Source organism: Scyliorhinus canicula, chromosome 9 (genome assembly GCF_902713615.1).
Source record: "Scyliorhinus canicula chromosome 9, sScyCan1.1, whole genome shotgun sequence".
NCBI lineage: Eukaryota > Metazoa > Chordata > Chondrichthyes > Carcharhiniformes > Scyliorhinidae > Scyliorhinus > Scyliorhinus canicula.
In genome coordinates this window covers 66,415,691-66,434,220 of record NC_052154.1, presented here as the reverse complement: position 1 = coordinate 66,434,220, position 18,530 = coordinate 66,415,691, and the positions used below count along the sequence as shown (strand labels likewise).

At 44.7% G+C, this 18,530-nt stretch overlaps 1 protein-coding gene across 1 annotated transcript in view; it reads left to right on the top strand.

The window, feature by feature from the left end:
- The window catches only part of hsd11b2 (hydroxysteroid (11-beta) dehydrogenase 2), an 83,383-nt gene extending 65,339 nt beyond the window's left edge, over positions 1–18,044 (top strand). Inside the window, exons 2-5 of the mRNA XM_038806818.1 lie at positions 3,485–3,697; positions 8,672–8,857; positions 9,552–9,689; positions 16,980–18,044. Coding sequence (XP_038662746.1) covers positions 3,485–3,697; positions 8,672–8,857; positions 9,552–9,689; positions 16,980–17,317 — 875 coding nt within the window. The 3' untranslated portion in view covers positions 17,318–18,044. The remainder of the gene's footprint in view (positions 1–3,484; positions 3,698–8,671; positions 8,858–9,551; positions 9,690–16,979) is intronic.
- Positions 18,045–18,530: the final 486 nt, after the last annotated feature.

The following is an 18,530-nucleotide window of genomic DNA, read 5'->3' as shown; positions in this document are numbered from 1 at the left end:
TAGATCATGTGATGTATATATCATGTGATGTATATAGAAATTAATGAAAGAACTGAGGATAATTTCTAGAGGGATAACATGAAAAGTAGAGCCGTGAGGTTGTTAAGCTTGGTTAGGACATACTGTTCTGGTTTTTATATGTGGGGGGAGATTGCAAAAATGATAATGCCAGCAGGTCTGAACAGGCAAGAGTTCTTTTCTCTAGAAAAGAGAAGGCTGAAAAGTAATGTAAGCCTTTAAAAGTATCAAAGAATTTGATAGAGAACTGTAGAAAGTGTTTCCACATTGTGGAAAATGGTCACTAATTTATCCAATAGGGAATTCAGGAGAAACTACTTTTTTTTTTTACCCAGAGGTTGGTGAGAATATGGAACTTGGTACCACATGGGAATGGTTTGAGATGAAGAGCATGTATGCATTTGAGTTCAAGCTATATACGTGCTGGAGGGGTGATTGACTCAGTTGGCTAGACGGTTGGTTTGTGATGCAAAGCAATGCCAACAGCGTGGCAACCATGCCCCTTGCCTGAGGTGTGGTGACCCTCCAGTTAAATCACCACCAGTCAATTCTCTATCAAAGGGGAAAACAACCTGTTGTCCTCTAGGACTATGGCGACTTGAAGAGGAAAAGGATGGGTGGATATGCTAATAGGACTGGGTGAAGGAGAATGGGAGAATATGTGCAGCTTTGACCTATTGTACTGGGTAGCCTGTTTTCTGCGCAGTAAAACCATTGCAGAGGCCAACGGCTGAGATGTAATTTCAAACAAGATTGTCTTTGAGTAAGATCCAGTGAAAGAAGCAATTTTGTGGGATATTGACTGAGGGAGAAGATTAGTCGTGCACATTTAGGGCACGGGGAGATTAATACAACAAAGGTCAGCTGGGTAAAGAAAGTCAACTTCCTTTTTGATTCAACTGAGTCAGCTTCACTAATCCTAACTAACTAAAAACGAAGGTGGAGTTGATGAATATATGAATTTCAAATATATTGGGCTGGATCGGCAGGATCCTCTATTTCACTGGCAGCGCACTTACCCCGGGGATTTCCGGATGGCGTGGGGGTGCCTGCAATGGGAAACCCCATTGGCCGGCTGCCGGAACGGAGGACCCTGCTGTGGGCGGAGGAGCGCGCACGAGAAAACGGGTGCAGCGAGATGGAGAATCCCGCCCATTATTTTATATGTGTATTTTGGTGCAGTAAGGATTAAAAGCCCGGGTTAGTGTGTGAATGTGCGACGTAGAAACCTTGGGCCAATGGAGTTTTTTTTGGTTTGGATTAAAGGGGTTTGAATTATTTGAATGGGTGTAATCTGAGAGAGGTGGAAACTCAGTGAGACCTTGGTGTCCTTGTGTATTAGTCCCTGAAAGTAAGTGTGCAGGTACAGCAGGCAGTAAAGAAGGAAAATGGTATGTTCGTCTTCATAGCGAGAGGATTTGAGTAAAGGAATAGAGTTGTTTTACTGCAATTGTATAGGGCATTGGTGAGGCCACACCTGTCCAGTGTTGGTGCCCTTATCTGAGGAAGGATGTTCTTGCTATGGAGGGAGTGTAGCAAAAGTTTCCCAGGCTGATTCCTGGGATGGCAGGACTGTCATATGCAGAGAGACTAAGTCAGTTAGGATTATACTTTTTGTAGTTCAGAAGAGTGAGACGGGATCTCCTAGAAACTTATAAAATATGTAAGGATAGATTCAGAAAGAATGTTCCCAATGACTGAGGAGTCCAGAACCAGGGGTCATAGTTTGAGGATAAGGGGTAAATCTTTTAGGACTGAGGTGAGGTGACATTTCTCCAACCGGAGAGTGGTGAATCTGTGAAATTCGCTACCACAGAAAGTAGTTGAGGCCAAATCGTTGTGTAATTTCAAGGAGGAATTATATAGTTATTGGGGCTAAGGGGTCAAGGGATATGGGGGGGGGGGGGGGGGGGTGGAGGCAGGTTGAAGGTATTGAACTTGATAATCAGCCATGAACATACTGAATGTCGGAGCAGGCTCAAAGGGCCGAATGGCCTCCTCCTCCTGCTTCTACTCTAGGTTTCTCTGTTCCCTGTGGAGTTAGATACAATTTGTGTTTCAGCTTGGTAAGATGATGGAAAGTATCAGGCATTTTACAGAAAAGCAGTTCTTGGTTGAGTTTTTAGGTTGGTTTGTATGCGCAAGTCAAGCATCTGCTCTCTCACTGCAGTTCAATTAAAGATTTAACTGGGATCAGACCAGAAGCAGAAGTTGCCTGTGAAAGAATAGGCAGCTCCAACAGTGAGTTGAGACAGACAGTAGTTTGGAGTTGGTTCTAGAGCTGGAAGTCAAACCATGAAGACTTCAGCTAGAAATACTGCATTGTTCTGACAGGGCCAGGTCTAATCAATCTAACCTGTACATCTTTGGACTGTGGGAGGAAATCGGATCACCCGGAGGAAACCCACACAGACACTGGGAGAACTCCATACAGACAGTGACCTAAGGCCTGAATTGAACACGGTCCCTGACGCTGTGAGGCAGTAGTGCTGATGTGGATTTTTGTCCATGTAGTTTTTGTCCTACTAATGTAACTGAAGCGATACACATGTAAAGCAAGGGCAAGTGAAGTGAGGTGCTTGCTAATTGCACCCAACAGACTGAAAGCCGTGCACTCCCTTTGCGTCCAAAGAGTAAATATTTATTTTGTTTTTACCATTTGAAAGTGATAGTTCTGTTAATATATGAATGAGTAAACATTTTCTAGAACTCGCAATGACACATTTTGACGTGTATTAAATGTATTTAATCTTATTCATGGGGTCATGGCTAGTGAACAAGCCTGATTTCAATCTTGCTGCCCACTGAGATGAAGGAGGGCCACTTAATAGCCTAGGTTGGCCACAACTGATTTATATAATTCCAGTCTGAGGGACGAAGGGACTTTTATAAAACATATAGCAATAAGCTCATTGCTAGCTCTTAAATATTTACAAAGATCTTAAGCGACTGGATTTATGGCTGTCTGAGCTTTCAACACAAGAATCTATCTGGCAGTCTCCGAGAAACTCTCACCTTGTTATCCCTGAGGAGCAGTAAATTAGTGCTGCTTTAATTAACCCCCCTTCCTATCCATAACTATGAACAATAAAGCCCCCACAATAATTGCATTGTCTTGTTACAAGCTCCTTATTTCTTGATTATATACTCTGTCCAACAGTATAGCTATCCTCAAGAGCCCTATGAATTAGTACAACTACTCCCGGGGGCCTATAAATTAAGATGGCTACCCTCGGGGGCCCTAGGAATTAGCACAGCTACCCCCGGGGGCCCTATGAATTACTTCACTAATGTTTCCCCTCCTGTTTTATGCCTTTATCTCTACCAAACCAGTTCTAGTTCCTACTCTCCTGAGTAAAAGCATACTCCCCTAAAGCTTATTCTAATAGTTGGGTTGCTTGTTATAATAATGATGACTTGCCTGTTGCTCTCCAATATAATTTTTCCTGCAATGTGGTAATTCTAGGATGTGACTCGGGCTTTGGAAAGATAATGGCTCAACACTTCGACTCCCTGGGCTTTGAAGTGTTTGCCACAGTGCTGGATAAAAACGGGCCAGGAGCAAAGGAACTGCTACAGGTCTGTTCGGAACATCTTACCTTAATTCAGATGGACCTCACTAAACCTGAGGATATCGAAAGAGCCTTGCAAATCACAAAAGAGAAGCTCGGTGAAAAAGGTAAAATAAACATTCCTTCAAGAAGTAACATATTTTAACTTTATCTCTGTCTCTCAATCCTATTTATTTTTCCACTCTCGTAATTTTGTTGTCTACCTGGTTGGACTTCACTACCTGAAATTGAATTTGTTATTCTAGATGGTTTACACTATTTTTTTTCCAATTAAGGGGCAATTTAGCATGGCCAATTCACCTACCCAGTACATCTTTAGATGTGGGGGTGAGACCCATGCAGACGCGCGGAGAATGTGCAAACTCCACACAGACGGTGACCTGGGTCCGGGAGCGAACCTGGGTCCTCGGCACTGTGAGGCAGCAGTGCTAACCACTGTGCCACCATGCTGCCCTCTGGGTACTTGAAATTCAACTGCTTCCTGGGTTGATTGGATTGACCCCTCTCAGCTTAAATCTCATGTTAGTGGGAGGATTTCTGTCCAAATTATTGGTGGCCCTTTTGCAGACATGCACCACCTTGGGGTAGAGAAAGGTAAACATGTTGTCTTTGTTTTCTATTGCAACTTACTGTATACTTTAAAATGGTTGTGTGCAAAGTGGTTAGCACTGCCGCCTCAGAGGACCAGGGACCCGGGTTCAATTCGGCCCCAGGTGACTGTCTGTGTGAAGTCTGCACTTTCTCCCCTTGTCTGCATGGGTTTCCGCCCCATGCTCTGGTTTCCTCCCGTTGTCTAAAAACATGCAGGTTTGGTTGATTGACCATGCTACATTGCCCCTTAGTATCCAAAAGGATGGATGGGGTTACTGGGTTGTGGGGGTAGGGTGGATGTGTGGGCCTAAATAGGGTGCTCTTTCCAAGGGTCAATGCAGACTCAATGGGCTGAATGAAAATGAATGAAATGAAAATCGCTTATTGTCACGAGTAGGCTTCAAATGAAGTTACTGTGAAAAGCCCCTAGTCGCCACATTCCGGCGCCTGTTCAGGAAGGCTGCAACGGGTATTGACCAAGCTGCTGGCCTGCCTTGGTCTGCTTTAAAAGCCAGCGATTTGGCCCAGTGTGCTAAACCAGCCTCTTGCTAAACCAGCCTCTTAATGGCCTCCTCCTGCACTGTAGGGATTCTATAATATCTAACTTAACCTGAAGAGATGCTTCTCTTGAGGCAATTTTTTTGTTTTGAAGGAAAAATAAACATTTTGGGGCTTGTTTTTTTTTAAAAACAAAATCCTCTTTAAACCAAAAATCTAACTACATAGAAATAAATGAGACCAAATACTAGTCCTGGCCATTTTATACTTTTCAAGACTGCACTGCCATGGTAATAGGTATCCAACTAAAATGGAAGCTTTGAGGTTGGGCAAGCAGGGATCAGACTGCACATTTAGATTTGCAATTTGGTGAATTCTCACTCCCTGTTTCATGCTTTGTGCCCTGAACTGAAATTTCCCAGTTTTATTTTTGTATGTTGCACTGATACATATGTTTAGTAGTCAGTGCAAGGGACATTGTAGTAAAAACTGGAAATGTTCAGGTCAGGCAGCACCTGTGCAGGGCGAAACTGAGTTAATGGGCGCGATCTATTGGCTGTTCACACCGGTGGGATATCCCACGCCGGCACACGGGTATCCCAGGGACAAAGGAGTCAGTCAACATGAAATACCGTTGACAATGGCGAGGTGGGTAAATCCCGCTGGCATGATGCCTCCGACGCTAAGAAACATGCGGTGGGTTGGTCGGTAATCCCGTCCGATGTTCCAGGTCTATGAGTCATCACCAGAACTAGAAGGAGAGGGAGATTAAATGACACAAGGGATAATAGTGTATGGCAAGGAGATGAGAATGGGACAAATAAAGAAATAAAAGATGCGTCTCGAGGAGGTGCAAATTGGATTGGCTGAATCATCGGCAACAACTGCTATCTGGGGGAAAAAAAAAAGGCGGCACAGTTTGTAATCTGAAATTCTGAGTCTGGAGGCTGCAAAGTGTCTAGTCAATGGTAAGGTGCTATTCCTCCAGCTCAGGTTGAGCTTTAATAGAACATTCTAGAAGGCCAAGGGCAGCAGTAGAGCAGACATTTGAAAATGTCTGGTAATCAGAATCTGGGTCATGCTTGCATATTTGCGTTTGGTCTTCCTAATGAAAATGAAATGAAAATCGCTTATTGTCACGAGTAGGCTTCAAATGAAGTTACTGTGAAAAGCCCCTAGTCGCCACATTCCGGCGCCTGTTCAGGGAGGCTTTTACGGGAATCGAACCGTGCTGCTGGCCTGCTTGGTCTGCGTTCAAAGCCAGCGATTTAGCCCCTCGAGGGGACTGCTTTGTGAGCAGTGAATACAGTAGTCAAAATTGAAAGAAGTCCAAATTAAATGTTGTTTCACCTGGATGAAGTGTTTGGGGCCCTGGACGGTGAGAAGAGAGCAGCTAAATGGGCAAATGTTACATCATCTGGATGCTGAGAAAATGGGTGACTGTGTTAGGGTCATTTGAGGAGTGAACCAAGGTGTCGCAGAGGGAACAGCCCATTTGCAATATTGAAGGGGTTGAGGAGGAGAAGTGTTTCACCTTCATGCTTGAGGTGGTGAAGATGATTGGAATGATCCATTGAATATGGAGGATGGTGGCATGGATGGTGAGGACAAGGGGAAGCCATTTGTGATTCCAGGAGGGAGGGGAATAGATGAATGGGCATTGATGTTCTAGAACCTGGTCAGCCTCAGTGAGGGGAGAATGCAGAGTTCACAGTTGAAGATGAAGGAAGACCTATTAGAATCGCTGGTGTGAAAGATGCCATCATCAGGACAATAGTGAAAGAAGCAAGGGTGAGATGTTCCATCGCCCATGGTGTGTTTTGCAGAGGCGGCCTGCCAATGGCTAGCAACGGAACCAAATGCACGTTCCGCTGTCGGGGAACCCAGAGAGGGGGGTCGCAGTCAGCGGGACCAGAAGAACCCACCAGTGGGAATGACCGGAAAGGTTCAGCCTGGAGAAGAGGATGGTGTTTACGGTGATATTGAAGGAAACATAGACGGTATTATAGTGGATATTGTTCAATATCCTGTGGCCATAGATGGAAGCAAGTTGGGAAATGGAACAGTTAGAGATGGATGAAAGTAGGAAATTGGTAGCAAAGGTGTTCCAGGTCCGGCACAGGTACAGTCATCAAAGTACAGGGGGGAAGAAAGAGTTGAGAGAGGGGGTCTGAGTTGGACTGGAACAAAGGAATATGCCGCATATCTCTTAAAAGGCAGGGACCCATGCAAGTTACCAGAGCAACATGTTTTATTTGGAGGAATAAAGTGGAGTCAAAGGAGAAGTAGCACAGTCAGCAATTGTTTAACGAGGAGGGAGATGTTCTTTGGAGGATTTTGCTCATGGAAGGGCCTCAGACTGCCCTGATAGGAAATGGAGATGTAGAGGAATTGAGCATCCATGATGAAAAAGGGGCAATTAAGGACAGGGAACTTAAGTAGCAGAAAACAAAAGAGCCACCAATGTAAATGGAAAGAGACCCGAAGAATGGAGGCGAAAATGGGAAGAAATCAATTCCCTGGGGCGAATGCATACTTAAACGATCGATCTGTCAAGTTAGCCCTGTTGTGAATCTAGGAAAGGAAGTGGTTGCAAGCTGTTCAGGGTTAGAGAGATCTCCAGAGGAGCTCAAGCGAGTGACAGCCTTGGAAAGAATAATGTCTGTTGTTCAGTGTTGAGATCATAATCTAGGAGGAGGTATCAAATCGGCATTGAACCTTTGCAAAATAGAAGTTGGTACACAAACAACGAGTGCCATCCTTGGCAGCAGGTTTTAAGATGACGCCAGGCTTGGACTTGAGAGAATGGAATGTAGAAGTTCAGAGTGAGGTTGGTTAGAATGAGTGAGGGGAGCAGAGAAATTGAGATGGCAAATGCCTCCCCCATAGTTCCCAATAAATAAAAAGATCCAGATGATTGCAATTTGTTCTTCAATCTGAAGAAATAATTCATATCTGTACCTGTTCTTAACTATAAAAATGGCTTCAAAATAGCATGAGACAATTGTGATGTTTTGTCTTTTGTAAATACACTTTATTTCTTGTTCAGACAGATGGAAGCCGATGGCATTGTAAACTCCAGTGCTTAAGATACTCCCATGGACCTTTCATGACCGTAAAAGAAGCTGATGAACCATGTTTTTATTCATGGTTGATGCAGTTTCTTCTTTTGCAACAGGATACAAACGGTCCGGTGTATCCAGACAGCCACAAAGCATGCGCAACCCAAAGATTGAACATGTAGTCTTGGCCCCAATGTTACCCACCTCAACACATTCCTTCCTCCAAGTGATGTTCCTTAATTCAATATGATCTCTGAACTTAGCAGAATGACACACTTTAAAATTAGGAGCTCATTGTGTTGGGAACAGAGCAGGCTAACATCCAGCATAGTGGATTGCTGTTCCAGCTCTGAGCCGGGCAGAGGTTACAAGTTATTGTTTCTTTGGTTGTTGGCATTTGCTGGCGACCACTGGTGACAGAGGAAACCAAAGGGAAAGTTAAACCAACTTCCTTATCGCAGCTCTCCAAATAGCTTGTTAACAGAATCTGGGAGGAGGTCACCTCATTGGCTCCTTAGTTAGGGACTGATGATCTATGGTGTTGTTACAGAAGAAGCTCGAGGGGTGGGTGGGGGGGGGGGTGGGGGGGGGGGGGGGGGCGTTGATTGGCTACTATATTAACCCTGAGACCTTCAGCCCCTCTTGAAAAAGTAAGGGCTACATTTTTAAATAAGGACAGCGACATTAGCATTTTAGGCCGTGAATTTTCAAAAGATATGCAGGATACCTAATGTTGACTGTATCATTCCTGCTTTTTTTTCACTTACGAAGGTTCAGCAATTCCACGAATTGCACGTTGGGGAATTGCAGCCATAATTTTCCATCCAGAGTGTTATTTTTTTTTAGTTTCAAACTTGCACAGAGCTATTATTATTATTACTATGAACCTAGACACTAGCTTATGTAAGAAGGTATTGTATTATTTTTCAGGTTTATGGGGTTTGGTCAACAATGCTGGAATGTGCATCAACATAAGCGATGCTGAGCTGACCACCATGTCCAACTACAGAGGCTGCATGGAAGTCAACTTCTTTGGTGCAATAGCTATTACAAAGGGCTTCCTTCCTCTGATACGGAGAGCAAAGGGCAGAATTGTAAATGTTTCCAGCCCAGTGGGTAAGCTGTGTTGTATAATGTACACAGGAGAACAAAATCAAAGAGCGAAATATCTTTAATGAGCTATTTTCACAATCCCGCCAAGTTGTGGCAGGACATCCGATTGGGCCAGCAAGAAATTCACGCCCACGTCAACCCTGTTTTTGTTTTTTTCCCTACTGCAGGATTCTCTGCCTGATCGGAATTCCCGATATTAGCAGCGGGGAATGTAGAATCCCAGCCTTTATGTTTATCCATCTTTAATATATTCTTCCTCTTTTGGTAGTGGAATTTTATAATATAAGCAACTATTAATAGTTATTGCCAAATGCAGAGTTTCATGTTATTGTCTGAGAACTTTAAAAAATAAATAAATAAGAAGCACAGAAATAGGAATGGCCAATCTGGCCCCTCAAGTCTGCAATGCCATTCAATAAAATAATGGCTGATTGTGGTTCTACTTGCCCACAATGATTGTACAAGGTAGTAAAATAATAAAAGACCACATATGAACCAAATGTGCATAAGATGATTACGGATACATGATAAGCCCAATGTCATTTTGTAATGGTAGAATTGTTTCATACAGTATATGTTCAAGAATAAATTTCCATTAGAACACTCCCTTGATAAATCAGCAAGAATATCATTTGCAGTATCTTACATTTCTTTTAAATAAAATGCAACTGATCTTCCACCATCTATTTCCTTCCAGGAGAGATTCCGTTGCCCTTCTTAGCAGCTTACGGAGCTTCGAAAGCTGCACTCTCCTTATTCACAAACATTTTACGCCTGGAGTTGAGTCACTGGGGAGTGAAAGTTTGCACCATACTTCCTGGATTCTATAAAACGGGTAGGTATTATGTGGCATAGTGGCAAACGGCAGAATGGTTGTATTTTGGACCCCCGATGGTGCCAATCCTCACCTTTAACCTGACTACAGCCCTGGAATGCTGATTAATGTGACCTTCACAGCTTGACTCCCTAATCCTTTCTATCCACTCCACGTTTTCAGTTGAAGGGTCAGTAACCGGTTGGCACAAACCTAAAACAATTAGCAAAAGATCGAGGAGGAGGAGTTTTTTTTTGTGCAGCAAGTTATGATCTGGAATGTCCTGCCTGAAAAGGTGGTTGAAGCACATTCAATCGTAACTATTTTAGTCGGGGGTTGGACAAGTACTTGCAAAAGTAAACATTTTCAGGGTTGGATAGCTTATTTTTTAAACCCAGCATAGATGCACTGGCTTGAATGTTGTACTACTGTGCTGTAAAATTCAGACCAGCCCTGCCAATTATCTTTCTCTTAAAAACCTGAGACGAATTCCATTACTGGAAGTGTCCTCTTCCCTCCGACACGTCCCCTTTCACAGGACGTGAGTGCATATTGACGTTTGTTCGGGGTGGATTAACGGAATCTGGCTTCGTACCCTTCTAAAAGCACTGACGATCAAAATGCTCTTGTACAGACAAGATGTACAGTGCAAGTGGGTCTGTGGGAGGAGTGAGTTCCTATTTTGGCTGGCACTATGCTGCATGAGTTTCATTCAATAACCAAAGCAAAACTCCTCACTAATTGCATTGAAGTTGATGGGCACTAATTTATCCCCATGCTCATTAAAGTGATCGTTCAGACAAGTGAGCGGAAGGCTGAAGCACAGCTGTGGTTTATCACCTGCCAGCAGACGGTATTTAAATCTCTGATCAGTGCTCCTATTCCAGCAACCACCAAGCCCCACAAAGTAAGCTGAATGCTTCGCCAGTGAGCATGGGTGTAAGCTTCCCCCGCTCTCAAGAAGCTCACTGAATCCATTGAACACCCTGTTGTGTTATGTTGCTTCATGTAGCATAAGCTGCTTCCATGATGCATGCTTTGCCAAAGGAAGCTCCAGACTATGAAATGAGTTTAACGTGTTTATTGAACTATTAACACAGTTCTTAAATGAGTTTGACTCTTTGCTAATCTAATTGTAGTAACTCAGTCTATCTTTACCAGCCTGCTCTAAGCCACGTGCTGGGTGTGATGCTGCTGATCAACCCTAATGTACTCTCTAGATGTCTCTCTGTGGAAAGAGGCAGAGCATGTGTGCCCTGTCTTTTTATATGGGCTGTGAAGTGGTAATGCCACTTCTGGGTGTCCTGATTACCCATTGGTTGTGTCCTGTTGTTATGACCCATTGGCTGTATGTCTGCATGTCATGACATCTCTGGTGCTCCCTCCAGTGGTTATTTAGTGATGCGCAATCAATGGACACGAAACGTAGGTGAATCCGAACGATAGGCTTTAATGCCCAAGAAGTGAACCCGGCAGCAGACATATGAAGAAAGGCCGACTGCCGGGAACCACGGGTTCTTGTATCCCGCCTTGTAGGCGGAGCTACGTGCCTCTCAGCCAATCGGCTGGGAGGCACATGTCTTACCCGGGCAAATGGGCAGCAAGTCCTCTGCACCAATAGCAGCTCACTTCCAGGTACTCCTAGTCATACTACCACATTTAGTTGTAGTGTATTTACATTAACACCTTGTGTGTATATATACAGTGATGCATATCACCTCACAACCTCTGTGTATTCCTGATACTTTGTAAAATATCCTGCACGCTATTTTATTGTGTACTTCCCTCGACCAAGTAAGAATAATTACAGTGGGCTATTCTAAAGATCCATTGCACTTAGTTCCTTAGGAACCATAGAAGGCGACCATTCGGCTCATCGAATCTACATCCACCCTCTGAAAGACAACCCTACCCAGGTCAACATCCCTGCCCTATCCCCGTAACCTGCCTAACTTGCATATCTTTGGACTGTGGGAGGAAACCAAAACACCCGCAGAAAGCCCAAGCAGACACAAGGAGAAAGTGCAAATTCCACAGACACCCGAGGCCGGCAGTGAACCCAAGTCCCGGACCCTGTGAGGCAGCAGTGCTAACCACTGTGGCACCGTGCCACCCCTTGCATAAGCTTATTCTCCGAGGGTGTCAAAAACATGTGGCCCAATTTCCTCAGTATTTCTGTCTCCTACAATTTTGATCTTTTTTAGTATCTTGGCATCACTTTCATAACAACTGTTCTATTTTCCTAACTCATCCTAATTGTGTTGTGCGCCTTGACTTATCTGCTTGGTTTCTCTTTTCTTTAAAAATAATTATGGGTTTTGCTCCCTGAACTTTTTAAACACAAAGGATGGTGGCTGCTGAGACAACTGGGGCTTTCCTGATTGAGATCATGGATTTTTGTTCACTCAGGGTGTTCAAGGATATGGAATGAAGGAAGGTAAATAAGTGAATGTCAGAACAGGCTTCAGGATTCCAATGTTCCTCGGTCCTTGTTTTGATATCTGTTCTGTACAAGCAGGGGCATTGAGTGCTAGAATTGGCCTTGAGGATTGAGGTGGGAATCTCTCAGCGCTACTGCTATCTTAATATAACCTCTGCTGTAAAGTCTGATTTTTGGACGGTTTTGGGTTCGGCTGTTATGCCACTGGCATGCACATGTTTGCCAAAACTCACAGTACAGACCTGCACATGGAGAACTGCCAATTTAACACGGTATCCAAGGGCTGCTCACATCAGTCAACAGTTTAGGGAAGGCGGGGGAGGAGAAAAATTAAAGAGGGAGTCCTGATTAATTTATTACCTGTTACATCAGAAACTTGAAATTGGCAATCCATTGCAACTCCATTGATCTTAAGTTTAATAATATTTTTCAATGTTAGAATATTATATTTATAATTGGGTGATTTTCTAATGTGCGCAATAGCCTAGGTGTTTGGAGTCCTCTTGATAAGGAATTGCATGAACTGGGGGAGAGGGTAAGAATTTGGGGCAAAGTGAGTGGGATGGTGAATTGCATGAACTGGGGGAGAGGGTAAGAATTTGGGGCAAAGTGAGTGGGATGGTGAATTGCATGAACTGGGGGAGAGGGTAAGAATTTGGGGCAAAGTGAGTGGGATGGTGAATTGCATGAACTGGGGGAGAGGGTAAGAATTTGGGGCAAAGTGAGTGGGATGGTGTTTGGGGAACTTACCCACGTCACGTTTCGGGATCGGAGAACTCTGCCCTGGAGTCTTGAGGTCCATCCAGCAAATGTTCAATGGAAAGGATGCAAAGGAAGCAACACTCAGAATTAGAATGTCCTAGGCTGAATCATCTTAGCTGCTTTATCAATGTTCTCTCCCCCATCATAAGTTCAGAAGTAGGGATGTTCGCTGCTAATTGTGCAATGTACCATTCGCAGCTCCTCAGACATCCGCAGCAAGACCTGGACAACTTTCAGACGTGGCTGATAAGTAGCATGTAACATTCACACCACAAATGCCAGGTAAAATTGCCCCTTAGTGCCCAAAGATGTGCAGGTTCGGTGGAGTTATGGGGATAGGGTGAGGAAATGGGCCGAGGTAGGGTGTTCTTTTGGAGGGTTGGTGCAGACTTGATGGGCCAAATGGCCTCTTTTGTACTGTAGGGATTCTATGGATTTCCAACAAGGAATCTAATAGCTCCTCTTCAGTTCAAATACATTATCATCACTGAATCCTCTGCCATTCACATCCACGGGGTTACCATTGACCTGAAACGTAACTGGATAAGCCATTTAAATGCTGTGGCTACAAGGGCCATTTTTGAGATTTCTGTTGCAAATAACTCCCCAAGCCTATTAACCCTCTACAAGATGCAGGTCAGCAGAATGATGGACTACTCTTCACTTGTTTATTTGCCTGAAAATGTGCATTATTCTTATTACTAAGAATATAATAAATAGGAGCAGAGTAGACTCTCTGAGTCTATTCTGCCATTAATAAGATCATGGCAGGTCTGATTTGCGGTGTTAATTGCACTCTGTCTGCCTCCCATCACCTTTGACTTCCTTGTCGATCAATAATCTAGCTCGGACTTGAAATATATACAATTACTCCATCTACACTGCTCTTTGGGGTAGAAAATTCAAAGATTAATGATCTTCTGAGATTGGGACTACGTCCCCATGCCGACGTCGAAACGGTGGAATTTTGCGGCAGAAATACTGGCATGAAAGGGCCATGGATTCTTAGCCCTGCAGGGGGCTAGCAGGGACCCGGCATAGATCTACCAGCTCTTGCAGATACGGGCCCCGCACTTCTGGGTTGGAGGCCGCGGATGCACACGGCAGCGGCCTCCAGCGGCCGCCCCGTGGTCCATAGCGGACTCTGACCCGGAAAATAACCCCCCCCCCCCCCCAAATCATCCACGAGCCCGACCCTCAATGCCTGCACGCACATTTTCCGGCTGCCTATAAGGCCCACCCTGCCCTCCGATTGACCTGCCCCCGACCAGGGTGGCCTGAAGACTGAGTCTACAGCCGCCACGCGAGCATCCCGACCGGCTGGACCACATTAGATCCACGCCATCGGGACTTCAGCTGGTCGAGGGTGCAGAATGGCGGAGCGGGCCTCCAGCAATGGCCCCAGGTAGGTCCTCGGCGGCGCAGCATACTCCCCGGGTACGTCGCTTTTCGGGGCCTGCAGAATCAGGGAACTGACGCCGGTCCCGATTCGTTGCGGGAAAATGGATTCTCCACCCCCCGCACCGGCTGCAATTTCGGCGTTGGGGTGCGGAGAATCCAGCCCGTTGTGTTTTGTGTTCCTTAGTTCTCGATTCCCCAAGAGAGGAAAATCATCTTGGCTTCTACCCTGTCAAGCCTCCTGAGAATCTGGCATGTTTCAATAAGATCATCTCTCTTTCTACTGAAAGCTAATAAATATTAGCTGAACCTTGCCTCCTAACTCAACCCCATCCCAGGAATCACCTCCGTGAAGCTTCCTTGAACTGTCTCCAATGTAATGTTGACCAAAACTGTATTCAGTACTCCAGCTTTCACCAATGCACCATACAAGGGGAGGCAATGGCTCAGTAGTATTGCTGCTGTTCCAGTAAATCTACAACACTGGCATCTAGTCGGCAATGTGGAAAATTGCCCAGGTAAATTCTGTACACACATCTGACCCAGCCAATTCCCGCCCCATCAGTCTGCTCTCAATCATCAGTAAAGTGACGGAAGGGGTTTATCAACAGTGCTATCAAACAGCATTTACTCAGCTATAGTCTGCTCACTGACGCTCAGTTTGGGTTTTGCCAGGGTCACTCGGCTCCTGACAGCCTTGGTTCAAAAATGCACAAAAGAGCTGAATGCCAGATGTGAGGTGAGAGTGACTGCCCTTGACATCAGTGCAGCATTTGACCGAGTATGGAATCAAGGAGTCCTAGATAAGCCTGAATCGAGGGGAAAACTCTCTGCTGGTTGGAGTCATCCCTGGAACAAAGAAAGGTGGAGGTCAATCATCTCAGCTCCAGGAGTTCTTCAAGTTAGTGGCCTAGGCACAATCATCTTCTGCTGCTTCATCAATGACCTTCCTTCCATCAGAAGTGAGGATGTTTGCAGATGACTGCACAGTGTTCAGCACCATTCACAACTACTCAGATACTGAAGCAATTAATTAATAATCTTTATTGTCACCAGGGGCTGGTTTAGCTCACCAGGCTAAATCGCTGGCTTTTAAAGCAGACCAAGCAGGCCAGCAACACGGTTCAATTCCCGTACCAGCCTCCCCGGACAGGCGCCGGAATGTGGCGACTAGGGGCTTTTCACAGTAACTTCACTGAAGCCTACTCGTGACAATAAGTGATTTTCATTTTCACAAGTAGGCTTACATTAACACTGCAATGAAGTTACTGTGAAAATCCCCTAGTCGCCACATTTCGCGCCTGTTTGGGTACACAGAGGGAGAATTTTGGGACTTGTGGGAGGAAACCGGAGCACCCGGAGAAAACCCACACAGACACAGGGAGAACGTGCAGACTCCGCACAGACAGTGACCCAAGCCGGGATCGAACCTGGGACCCTAGTGCTGTGAAGCAACAGTGCTAAACGCTCTGCTACTGTGCCGCCCACTGTGCTACATGGCGAATACTATTTCGCGGACCCAGCCTGTGAAGTAGTTCCCCATTTTTTGGCCTGCTTGGGTGCCTCGAACCGCCCCACCACAGTGCCCCCAGCCCCGTCCACCCCTGCCCTCCCCCGACTGTGGCGGCGCTGGACTGAGTCCACAGCCGCCACGCCGAGTTCCCAATGGGTGAGACCACGTGTTCCACGCCATCGGGAACTCAGCCGGTCGGGGGAGGAGCATCGGGCAGTCGATATATGGCAAGTACGCCGCTTCGGAGGGGGTGCCGCCCCCAATTCTGTCGGTAATTTGGATTCTCCAGCCCGTCGCCGAACATAATTTCGGCATCAGTGACCGGAGAATCCAGCCCTTAGTCTCGGGAAAGAGGAGCTAGCAGTCCAGGAGTGGGGTGAAAGAGTAGCGTTAGAATGGGCAGAAATGAGAAAGGGTAGACAGCCAGAATGTAACCAATGGGCAAGGAGATAGAATGGGCCATCTGAGAGAAGTAGCAAAAAGGTTTGCATGAGGACAAGTAGACCAGGATGTGGAGAGGTGGTGGAATGGGACCAATGGAAGGGTTTTGTCGAAGATGTACGTACACGTGTGCAGCTATAATTGCCCAGCACATTGAAATAAACAAACTGCTCATCACTTCATGATTGTTCTGTGAGCTTTAAAATCTAAGCTGCCCATGGACAAGAAAACAATGCTCAGTGGAGTTTGTGGACCGCCAAGTTCAAATTAATTTTTAAAAAATATTGTGAGGGAGGTGATGTCAAAGTAGACTTGTGTGTCTCACAAATGGAACATAGTGCGGAGGGGGTGGATATTGAATCCAGTGACCAGAGGGTGACAATTGAGGAGACTTATGAGACATAAGTTTGTGCAATTCTACTGATGGCCTACAGTGCAACTATCCAGGGATTTTCTCATTAGTCCATTCCTAACATTGCATTATTTGTAAAGACGTCCTCCTGGCCCTGAACTCCCTGTACTTCAGTTGACCTGGCTGCAGGACCCCACTAGTTTGCATAACCTGGTTTTCTGTCACCGGTCTGACAGCAGAAGGCGTGCGGAGACCCAAGGCCCAGATCACTACTTGTGATGGTGATGATCAAAAGTCATTTTCTGATTGGTTGAGGGGGAGCCTCATTGATCTGCACTGCCAAAAGGCAATACTTTTCCCTTTTTTTTTCTAATTGTTTTTTGTTGTTGGCTCTCTATCTTCCAGCTCCATCACGTAATTTTGAATACTGGGAACAGCAAGTCCATCATCTCATAAAGAATATTTCGTCAGAACTACTCCAGGATTATGGCGAAGAGTATATGTTAGAGACAAAAGATCTATTCTTGAAATACGTGACAACGGCCGCGGAAGACTTTAGCCCTGTAATTGAAAGTATCACCGATGCTATCCTCTCCACTAATCCAAAACCAAGATATTATGCTGGAAAAGCAATTATCGTTATGTACATCTTTTTCAGTATTCTACCAACATCATTAAGTGATTTAATTTTCAACAGGTCATTCTTGCTTAAGAAAGTCTTGCCAAAGGCTTTACAAAAATAGTACAGAGTGGGGAAAAATCAGACATTGTGAATAATTTCTCCTCCAAAATGACCAGTTAGTTCGATAACTCTCAATGTATTAGTTGCTCATTTGATAGCAAGTTTAAGTACATGCACATAAGTGACTCTGCTGCAAAAAGTGAGATTGTTGGGGGGGGTGGGGGTTATTTTCACTTTCACTGTCTGGGTGTTAAACTGAGGGGATGGCATTGCCCGTCCATAAGGGGATCACTTCCACCCCCACCAATTTTCCAACACTTTGATTCCAACCATTGAAGGTAAAAACTACTCCCAAGGAATTTACTCCAGGGCATTTTGTAAATAAAACAGCAACTGTTGAAATACAATTGATTTTTCTTTTTTAAACCGTCTATAATGATTATGCAAAAATGCTCAACAGGATCCCAAGTTCCAAATGTAATTTAGATGTGTTTGAATATGGCTCGTCGACTGTAACTTATAAATATAGATTAAATGTGCTGCAACCCATACGTCGCTACTTTGGAAAAACATTAAACTCCTACACATATGGTGAGCTGCACCATTTTTTTGTGGGACAGAGATTTTTGATGGCACAACCTACTTGATTGGGAAAATCTGGGCTGTTTTAGCATGCATTGTTTCAATCTTCATCTACCTGTTGAAGAAATAATGGTTATAGGTGAATGAACAAAAACAAAGCAATAAACCAGTCTCTTGCTCTCTCTCTCTCTCTCTCTCTCTCTCTCCCCCCCCCCCCCCCCCCCCCCCCCGAGTAACTAACTTGACAAATGATATATGCTTTTGAATGCAAAGATATATTAGATTGTGTCCAACGGTGGAGGAATCTATATTAGGACTGGGAATTTCTTCCGTTTAGGAGGGATCCTCAACACCTTTTTGTAGGATATGTTGAGTAGGGAATATTATTTGTTGAAATGAACCCTCTCCACACACTATCCATTACCTTAAAAAAAATTGAACTATTTGTATTTGTGGGTTATTCTAATATACTTTAAACATTTAACGCACATTTTGTTTAATGAGTATCTAAAATGAGGCATGATGTTGCCCCAAGAGAGACTAGAGCTGTGTTCTATTGCTGCTTGATGTCATTTATTGACAAACCTCTATCTGTTGGAGCTAATGAAAGTCCGATCTTTTTGCTAGCCTTCAGGAAAAGTAGCCTGCTGGTATAAAATTAAGCCATGGAATGTACAAAAAAGCAATGGCAT